Source organism: Chrysoperla carnea, chromosome 3, assembly GCF_905475395.1.
Source record: "Chrysoperla carnea chromosome 3, inChrCarn1.1, whole genome shotgun sequence".
In the NCBI taxonomy this organism is placed as follows: Eukaryota; Metazoa; Arthropoda; class Insecta; order Neuroptera; family Chrysopidae; genus Chrysoperla; species Chrysoperla carnea.
This window is the reverse complement of record NC_058339.1, coordinates 14419172-14430503: the sequence shown is the minus strand read 5'-3', so window position 1 is coordinate 14430503 and position 11332 is coordinate 14419172. Positions and strand designations below refer to the sequence as shown.

Genomic DNA, 11332 nt, shown 5'->3' with positions numbered 1-11332 from the left:
AAGGTTTAAGTCTTTAATACTATATTTTATTATAACCTTTTGGCGTCTATGCATAAACTAGAATGAGATTTTGCTTCCTTTGAATATTAAAGCTATGACTTTTACGAAAAAAATCGAAGTTATTTGGTATCAGCGTAAATAAGTGAAACGACCTACATAAGTCAGATTTCCTGCAGACATGAAAATTTGCCTTGTTTTTACCCCGACTATACAATGGCGAGGGTTATGTGTTTAACCGGTATGTATGTATGTTCATCTGATCCCACATAGCTTCTAACCTACTTATCATAATTTGGAAATGAAGTATCGTTAAAAGCGTCTTGATCGACCGCTGGTTATAAGTTATATGGCGTCACATTCAATTATGCCGTCTTTTTATAATTAAAAATGCGCAATGTTTTAAAATTGTTTTCCCTACAATGTAATGTTTTACACATTGCATGTAATGCAACGTGTACATAGAGGTCCTGAAATGACAACACCAGATTATTTTTGTTTACACAGTATCTATATACTGGCTGATTTTAAAAACAGTTTCCATTATTATACATATATAGAAAACGGAATGAAAAATAAAAACACGTGAAAATATGCATCGACTCGGTTTTTTTAAGTAAAAAAATTTCCACCAAGAAAAGTTTTAACCAGCAGCACCTTAAAATAACTATTTTTTACAGATTCTTATTTTTTAATGAAAAGTAGGGGAGGTTGGGGTTGATTGTATCAAGTATTGATTGTCACATTTAACATAACATACAATAAAACTCGTTTATTTATTTATATATTAGTTTATTTATTATGTAACCAATTTATTTGCTTGTTGTTGTTTACTACAACAACCAACTTGTTTGCAAACTTGTTTGCTTGTTGTTGTTTACAACAACAACCAACTTGTTTGCAAACTTGTTTGCTTGTTGTTGTTTGCAACAACAACCAACTTGTTTGCAAACTTGTTTGTTTGTTCTATTTTACAGTTTATTTAGAGACACCGCTACAGATAGACGTGTTTGTGTTTTTTTTATTCAGTGAAAATTTTTGTTTGTGCAATTACGTTGTTTTGGTAAGTATTTTCTAGAACGTGTTTTGGGGCAGGTTATCTCAGCTTGACGAGGGCTGATTGTCACAGGGGGCTGATTGTCACAGGGGGCTGTTTTTGTTTACAGTTTTATACTGTAATCGGTAGAATTTATTATAAATATTGTAGCAGAAGTAGTCATAAAAATGGCACGCTATTACAAAAGAAAGTCTACTCGAGGGCTTGTTTCACCAGCTTTGATGCTTCGTGCTGCCAGAGAGGTGCAGAACTACGGTAAATCTATAAGGTCTGTCGCAAAAGATTACGAAATTAATTACCGAACTTTATCAAGATATTGTAAAAAATTTACTTATGAAGAAATGAACAACATCGCTATATTATCGCCATCTACTAAAGTAGGCTTTCAAAGAAATCGACAGGTTTTTACTGACGAAAACGAAAAAGAATTAGAAAAATATATTCTTGTTGCCTCTACTATATATTTCGGATTGTCGCCCAAGGATATTCGGAAAATAGCGTACGAGCTTGCTATCGCAAATAAACTAAAAATTCCAAAGTCTTGGCAAACAAAAAATCTAGCTGGACCCGATTGGTTTACATCATTTATGAAGAGACATCCTATTTTGTCAATAAGAACACCTGAAGCTACTAGTTTGGCTCGAGCCACCAATTTCAATCTACATAATGTCACCAACTTTTTTGACAAACTGGAATTAGTTATTAAACGGCATAGCTTTCAACCACAGGATATTTGGAACATGGATGAAACGGGGGTTACTACGGTGCAAAAACCGAACAAAATTGTAGCTAGAAAAGGATTAAAACAAATTGGTGCTATAACTTCAGCCGAACGAGGCACACTAGTCACCCTAGCTACTGCTGTTTCGGGAGTTGGTAATGCAGTCCCACCATTCTTCATTTTTCCGCGGGTGCATTTCAAGGAACATTTTATTAGAGATGGGCCAATCGGCTGTAAAGGCGGAAGTAATCCGTCAGGTTGGATGACAGAAGAGCTATTTGTTGTTTTTTTGAAGCATTTTCACAGCCACGTTAAATCAACTATAGAAAAACCATGTCTCTTATTGTTAGATAATCACAGCTCTCACCTATCCATTGAAGGCATAAATTTTGCAAAAAAAAATGGCATAGTTATGCTTTCATTTCCACCACATTGTACCCATCGGCTGCAACCTTTGGATAGGTCTGTTTATGGACCTCTTAAAAAATACGTAAACAACGCAATCGATCAATGGTTGGTAAATCATCCAGGGCAACACATGACGATATACGACATACCTGGAATAATTGCACAGGCTTTCCCATTGGCAGCAACTTCTTCCAATATTCTCATGGGGTTTAAAACTTGTGGAATTTCGCCATTTAATAGAGATATTTTTCAAGAACACGACTTTATGCCGTCATCTGTCACGGATAGGCCACTAATTACAAATAATGAAGATGACATTTGTGATCTTAATAGCAACCAATCACTTGAAGATGTGAACACTGGCCCTATTGAACTCGCGACCCCAAGTCCAAGTTTTCAAATTGTATCACCATACGTTTTAAAACCTCTACCAAAAGCTCCCCCACGCAAGTCACAGCGAGTTCATAAAAGGAAATATCAATCTGCAATTCTTACCGATACACCGGAGAAGATCAATTTAGAAAATACAAAGCGTCCTAAATCCAAAAAAAAAAAATTGAAAGCAGTTGACCAGAACGAAGATGATACAGGTTATGAAAATTTTTGCTTGGTCTGTGTTTCTCCATATTCTGCTAGCAAGTCTAGGGAAGTCTGGATACAGTGCATTGATTGCAAGTTTTGGGCACACGAAGCATGCACACCTGGGCAACCTTATTACATTTGCCATAATTGTGATTCTGATTATTCTGACTAAATATTAAATCGTTAGCTTATCTATCTATCTATACACATAATATATAGACATATGTTATATAATGTATTACAAAAATTATTTTATAATAAATAATGTATAATAAAATTTTTTTTTTTTTTTTTATACCCTTTTTTTATCATAATTTTGACAGGGTCCGATATAATACATGAGATATATTTGTAGATTTTCTAAAAAAATTTATGCTATTAACGGTAGCATATTGATATGTAATGAGCATTTCGGTAACAATTATTATAAATGTTAATAACTTAGTGAATTTTTTGGTAGTATTTATTATAAATGTGGGTAGGTCTTATTAGCACTACTGACTATGTAATTGCACCGGTATATGAAGTGATACTAGCGCTATTACATATTGGTATTACTGGTTGTATATATATATATAAGTATTATCGGTAGCAATTATTATAAATATTGTTTAGTTTGTTTATATTTTGATAATATTTATTAAAATTATTTCAAATAATAATTATTATAAATTATTTGTAGTATATATTATAAAAATCGTTAAATTATATTTAGTTTATTTCAATTTTTATTCATAAAATTTAAAGCTTTTTAATTTAATAAAGAGCAATTATTATTATAATAATTATTTATATGTATTATTATTATTAATAACATATATTATGAATATTCATTATTATTATTATTATTAATAATTCTTATTAGTAATTATTATAAATAATATTAGTAGTAATTATTATAAATATTATCAGTAATAATTATTATAAATAACTTCAATAGTAATTATTATAAATATCTTAAATAGTAATTATTATAAATAATATTAGTAGTAATTATTATAAATATTATCAGTAATAATTATTATAAATAACTTCAATAGTAATTATTATAAATATCTTAAATAGTAATTATTATAAATATTATATATTATTATTATTATTATTATTAAAAATTTATTGATAAAAAAAGCCTCTTATTTTAGAGGCTTAACAAATATAAAAAAAAAAAAAATTGAAAAAAAAAGCCTTCACAGTGAAGGCAATATAAAAGTTATTTTAAAAAATTTGAAAAAAAGCCCCTCCCCCTTTTGTATTACAGGAAAATGTAAAAAAATACATTCCCTGTATATAAATTTTTATATTTGTTTGATATATATATATATATATATATATTTTATTATTTGGGAATGTAAAAATACATTCCCTTTATTTAAAAAAAATTTATAAAATTGTCTTTCGCTCCGCTTTTTTTACAAAGGGGATAAAAAACTTTTTGTTTTTATTAGTGATTTGGGGTAATCTCGCCATTTCATTTTATTAATGAAATATACGAATCCCCAAGCAAAAGGTTAAGTCTCAATAGATCGCAGCGTGGTAACTGCTCTACCAGATACAAAACCTTGCATAATACATAAGTTCGTCTATAAACGAAAAAAAATATAAAAGTTATTTTTAAAAAAATTGAAAAAAGTCCCTCCCCCTTTGTATTACAGGAAAATGTAAAAAAAATACATTCCCTGTATATAAATTTTTATATTTGTTTGATATATATATATATATATTTTATTATTTGGGAATGTAAAAGTACATTCCCTTTATTTAAAAAAAATTTATAAAATTGTCTTTCGCTCCGCTTTTTTTACAAAGGGGATAAAAAACTTTTTGTTTTTATTAGTGATTTGGGGTAATCTCGCCATTTCATTTTATTAATGAAATATACGAATCCCCAAGCAAAAGGTTAAGTCTCAATAGATCGCAGCGTGGTAACTGCTCTACCAGATACAAAACCTTGCATAATACATAAGTTCGTCTATAAACGAAAAAAAATATAAAAGTTATTTTTAAAAAAATTGAAAAAAGTCCCTCCCCCTTTGTATTACAGGAAAATGTAAAAAAATACATTCCCTGTATATAAATTTTTATATTTGTTTGATATATATATATATATATATATATATATTTTATTATTTGGGAATGTAAAAATACATTCCCTTTATTTAAAAAAAATTTATAAATTTGTCTTTCGCTCCGCTTTTTTTACAAAGGGGATAAAAAACTTTTTGTTTTTATTTGTGATTTGGGGTAATCTCGCTATTTCATTTTATTTTTTTAATGAAATATACGATTCCCCCCAAGCAGAAGTTTGTCACAATAGATCGCAGCGTGGGAACTGCTCTATCATATACAAAACCTTGCTTGGTATTTAAGTCGTCTATTGACGAGAAAAATATAAAATTTCGCTAGAAAGTAGATAGGGACAGTGGGAGTCTCGTTAATCCATTCATACATGTCACTAATTAGATGACGAGGCATTTGGCTATTTGCCTGGACTAAAAAGAGAGTCATAGTTAATTCCCGCCTTTACCCGCGCTTGCTTGAATTTCTTCACGTTGACATTCAGAGCACTGGACGGGATGGGCGCGAACCGGCGCGACACCCTATAGTTTGGCCCTCACCTGGATTTTCAACATCCGAGGGAATGATCCAGACACCGCCACAACTGCGGTGCTCTTCGCGTTCCAAACCCTATCTCCCTGCTAGAGGATTCCAGGGAACTCGAACGCTCATGCAGAAAAGAAAACTCTTCCTGGATCTTCCGACGGCGATCTTCTCCAGGCCTTTTCAGGTTACCCTGACAAACTCCCGAGGGTTATAGACGGTTCCGCTGCCGGGTGGTGGCTCAAGATATCCTGAACGTATACCTATCAACGACACCCGCGACCCTCCTTACTCGTCAAGAGTAGAATTTATAACATAGAAAAATAAAAATATAGATTATATCAATTAATCTTATTTTATTTTTCTTAATAGAGATTATATATATTTAAACAAATAATTTCAATATATTCTATTTTTAATTTCACTTTTTTATAAGAGAAATTATTTATAGATTTTATTAATAATTATTGTTTAATAATAATAATAAATATAAAAATATCTCGATTCCTTACCTACATTATTCTATCATTGAGTTTCTCAGGTTTACCCCTAAACGGTTTCACTTTGCTGCGTTCTTCATCGAACCACGAGCCAAGTGATCCACCGTTTAGGGTAATCTTTTTTAATAAAAAATACATATAAATATTATTATTACTTAAAAATAAATATATATTTAATGTATATATTAAAAAATATTAGTGCTAGCTAGATTTTAAATAAATAATTATAATAATCAATTAATTAATCATATATTTATTATTATTATTAATAATAATAATAATTATAATATATAATATTTATTAATGAAATTATTATTAATTTATTTCAATACATAAAAAATGTGTATATACATATAATTATTCGCTTAACCCTGTTGAAATTCTTTATTTCAATCGAACAACAACATTATACAGTCTCCAATTGAATCGCTAATATGATTGTATTTTATCATATCAACTTGCGGATAAAAATTATATATTTAATATATATTTAATATATATATAAATATGTATACATATGTATACATATATTATATTATTATTATAATATATATTTGGTACAAAACAAAATGTTTTTAAAACAAATAAATATAAAAAAATTATAAAATTGATATGAAGAATTAAAATAAAAATATGTAAAAAATATACATATATATATATATATATATTGTTTTTCTTTTACTATTTTATTTTAATTTATAAAAATATCCTTTTTCTAATAATTTTTTTTATTATTCTTATTGTTTTAAAAATTGGATTTAAAAACAATACAAAAAATATATTTTTATATATTTTATATATATATATTTTAATAATGATCCTTCCGCAGGTTCACCTACGGAAACCTTGTTACGACTTTTACTTCCTCTAAATGACTAAGTTTGATCAATTTTCCCAGCAACATATCAGAAATATCAGAAATATTCCTGCGTGCCAGTCCAAAGATCTTACTAAATCATTCAATCGGTAGTAGCGACGGGCGGTGTGTACAAAGGGCAGGGACGTAATCAACGCCAGTTGATGACTCGCACTTACTAGAGATTCCTCGTTCATGTGTAATAATTACAATACACAATTCCAACAATGGTCGAATTTCAAATGATTACCCAAATCTTTCGACTAAGGATTATGTATCACATGCTGATACGACCATTGTAGCGCGCGTGCGGCCCAGATCATCTAAGGGCATCACAGACCTGTTATTGCTCATTCTCATATGACTTAAAAGTCATTTATCCCTCTGAGAAGCTATAATACAATAAAACTATTTTAACGATTAATAAATTAAGTATTATAAATAAATTAAGAATTATTGCTTACAGCTTAATTAGTAGGCTAGAGTCTCGTTCGTTATCGGAATTAACCAGACAAATCGCTCCACCAACTAAAAACGGCCATGCACCACCACCCACAAAATCAAGAAAGAGCTCTCAATCTGTCAATCCTTATTGTGTCTGGACCTGGTGAGTTTCTCAGTGTTGAGTCAAATTAAGCCGCAGGCTCCACTTCTGGTGGTGCCCTTCCGTCAATTCCTTTAAGTTTCAGCTTTGCAACCATACTTCCCCCGGAACCCAAAAGCTTTGGTTTCCCGGAAGCTGCCCGCCGAGTCATTGGAGGAACTTCGGCGGATCGCTAGCTGGCATCGTTTATGGTTAGAACTAGGGCGGTATCTGATCGCCTTCGAACCTCTAACTTTCGTTCTTGATCAATCAAAACATTTTTGGCAAATGCTTTCGCTTCTGTCCGTCTTGCCACGATCCAAGAATTTCACCTCTCACGTCGCAATACGAATGCCCCCATCTGTCCGTATTAATCATTATCTCGGATATTCCGAAAACCAACAAAATAGAACCGAGATCCTATTCCATTATTCCATGCACACAATATTCAGGCAAAATTTGAGCCTGCTTTAAGCACTCTAATTTGTTCAAAGTAAACGTACCGGCCCACCTCGACACTCAATTAAGAGCAGCGCGACGGGATTGCAATTGGGGGCTGCCACCGCTCTTAACGGTTAAACACTTACGACAAATCACATAATAAAAATATATATATATATATAAAATGCATTAAATAAATAATAACATTAAAATATAATATTTTATACATAATCTGTACCACCCACCGGTAGGACGTCCCACATAACATGCTAGTTAAACAATGCGAGCATTGTACCAACAGTGTAGGACACAGATTCGACTACGAGCTTTTTAACCGCAACAACTTTAATATACGCTATTGGAGCTGGAATTACCGCGGCTGCTGGCACCAGACTTGCCCTCCAATGGATCCTCGTTAAAGGATTTAAAGTGTACTCATTCCGATTACGGGGCCTCGGTGAGTCCCGTATCGTTATTTTTCGTCACTACCTCCCCGTGCCGGGAGTGGGTAATTTGCGCGCCTGCTGCCTTCCTTGGATGTGGTAGCCGTTTCTCAGGCTCCCTCTCCGGAATCGAACCCTGATTCCCCGTTACCCGTTACAACCATGGTAGGCGCAGAACCTACCATCGACAGTTGATAAGGCAGACATTTGAAAGATGCGTCGCCGGTACTAGACCGTGCGATCAGCTTAAAGTTATTCAGAGTCACCAAATTAAACAATGCAAATTAAAATTTACACTGATTGGTTTTGATCTAATAAAAGCATTCCTTCCATCTCTGGTCGGAACTCTGTTTGCATGTATTAGCTCTAGAATTACCACAGTTATCCAAGTAAATGTGGGTACGATCTAAGGAACCATAACTGATATAATGAGCCTTTCGCGGTTTCACCTTAATTTGGCTTGTACTGAGACATGCATGGCTTAATCTTTGAGACAAGCATATGACTACTGGCAGGATCAACCAGGGAACTATTTGTATTTATAATATTAAATATATAATAATAAAATATGATATTTTTTTTGCTTCTTATTATTATAAGAAAAAAATTTTCATATAATAATTATTAATATATAATAATATTACAATTTCATTTTAAATATCAGATGGTCTCACCCATTACTGATATAAATTTTTTTTTAATATCTCTATTGTTTTAAAATTAATAGAAAAAACATATGAGATATTCTATATTAATTTTTTTTTTTTTTCAAATATATATTTATTATGTCATTTATATAATTTTTTGCTTTTACAAAAAGAAATATATAACATGTTATTCATAATAAATATTATTGAATAAAACAAAAAAATAATATCTCTATTGTTTTAAAATTAATAGAAAAAACATATGAGATATTCTATATTAATTTTTTTTTTTCAAATATATATTTATTATGTCATTTATATAATTTTTTTTGCTTTTACAAAAAGAAATACACAACATGTTATTCATAATAAATATTATTGAATAAAAAAAAAAAAATAATAAAATTTATGATTTTTGTCAGACCATCACCAAATGGGTCTTAAAATATTTCAAACATTTTCTCATACTCGTCGCTAGATTGAAAGCGTCATTTATTTTTTAATTTTATTTAAAAAGTTAATTTCAAATAAAAAACGTTATAATAACACTTAATATTCTCGCTTGGTATGAGGTGAGTCAATGTAATATTATTTATAATAAATAATTTTTATATAAATATTGTGTGCTCATATCAGAGTGTAAAGTTTAAAACTTATAGCCCATGAACTTGCTTTGACAAAAAACAATTTATATGTTATTCTATTTTATAATCAATAATTTAATAAAAATAAAAATATTATTGATATAAATAGATATACATATAGAGATTTTTCTTACAAAAATAATAATACAATATTTAATATTAAAATAATCCAAACCGATTACCATCCAGACTATTATCAATATATATAACATTGTATTATTATTCATTTCAATACATATTTATTAAAACTGAGATAAAATTTCATATAATAATAAATATGTATGCATGTGTAAAAAAAAAATTTATATTTAATGTATATATTAAAAAATATTAGTGCTAGCTAGATTTTAAATAAATAATTATAATAATCAATTAAATAATCATATATTTATTATTATTATTAATAATAATAATAATTATAATATATAATATTTATTAATGAAATTATTATTAATTTATTTCAATACATAAAAAATGTGTATATACATATAATTATTCGCTTAACCCTGTTGAAATTCTTTATTTCAATCGAACAACAACATTATACAGTCTCCAATTGAATCGCTAATATGATTGTATTTTATCATATCAACTTGCGAATAAAAATTATATATTTAATATATATTTAATATATATATAAATATGTATACATATGTATACATATATTATATTATTATTATAATATATATTTGGTACAAAACAAAATGTTTTTAAAACAAATAAATATAAAAAAATTATAAAATTGATATGAAGAATTAAAATAAAAATATGTAAAAAATATACATATATATATATATATATTGTTTTTCTTTTACTATTTTATTTTAATTTATAAAAATATCCTTTTTCTAATAATTTTTTTTATTATTCTTATTGTTTTAAAAATTGGATTTAAAAACAATACAAAAAATATATTTTTATATATTTTATATATATATATTTTAATAATGATCCTTCCGCAGGTTCACCTACGGAAACCTTGTTACGACTTTTACTTCCTCTAAATGACTAAGTTTGATCAATTTTCCCAGCAACATATCAGAAATATCAGAAATATTCCTGCGTGCCAGTCCAAAGATCTTACTAAATCATTCAATCGGTAGTAGCGACGGGCGGTGTGTACAAAGGGCAGGGACGTAATCAACGCGAGCTTATGACTCGCGCTTACTGGGAATTCCTCGTTCATGGGGAACAATTGCAAGCCCCAATCCCTAGCACGAAGGAGGTTCAGCGGGTTACCCGGACCTTTCGGCCTGGGACATGACACGCTGATTCCTTCAGTGTAGCGCGCGTGCGGCCCAGAACATCTAAGGGCATCACAGACCTGTTATTGCTCATTCTCATATGACTTAAAAGTCATTTATCCCTCTAAGAAGCTATAATACAATAAAACTATTTTAATGATTAATAAATTAAAAATTATAAATTAATTAAGAATTATTGTTTACAGCTTAATTAGTAGGCTAGAGTCTCGTTCGTTATCGGAATTAACCAGACAAATCGCTCCACCAACTAAAAACGGCCATGCACCACCACCCACAAAATCAAGAAAGAGCTCTCAATCTGTCAATCCTTATTGTGTCTGGACCTGGTGAGTTTCTCAGTGTTGAGTCAAATTAAGCCGCAGGCTCCACTCCTGGTGGTGCCCTTCCGTCAATTCCTTTAAGTTTCAGCTTTGCAACCATACTTCCCCCGGAACCCAAAAGCTTTGGTTTCCCGGAAGCTGCCCGCCGAGTCATTGGAGGAACTTCGGCGGATCGCTAGCTGGCATCGTTTATGGTTAGAACTAGGGCGGTATCTGATCGCCTTCGAACCTCTAACTTTCGTTCTTGATCAATCAAAACATTTTTGGCAA

The 11332-nt window shown here is 30.3% G+C and overlaps 1 protein-coding gene and 1 pseudogene across 1 annotated transcript; one reads left to right on the top strand and one right to left on the bottom strand.

The window, feature by feature from the left end:
* Positions 1 to 1221: 1221 nt before the first annotated feature.
* LOC123295876 (tigger transposable element-derived protein 6-like) lies at positions 1222 to 10932 on the top strand. Its single transcript, XM_044877337.1, has 2 exons — positions 1222 to 2716; positions 10928 to 10932. Exons 1-2 carry the CDS (start codon positions 1222 to 1224, stop codon positions 10930 to 10932), a joined length of 1500 nt encoding a protein of 499 aa, XP_044733272.1.
* LOC123297057 lies at positions 6676 to 8714 on the bottom strand (annotated as a pseudogene).
* Positions 10933 to 11332: the final 400 nt, after the last annotated feature.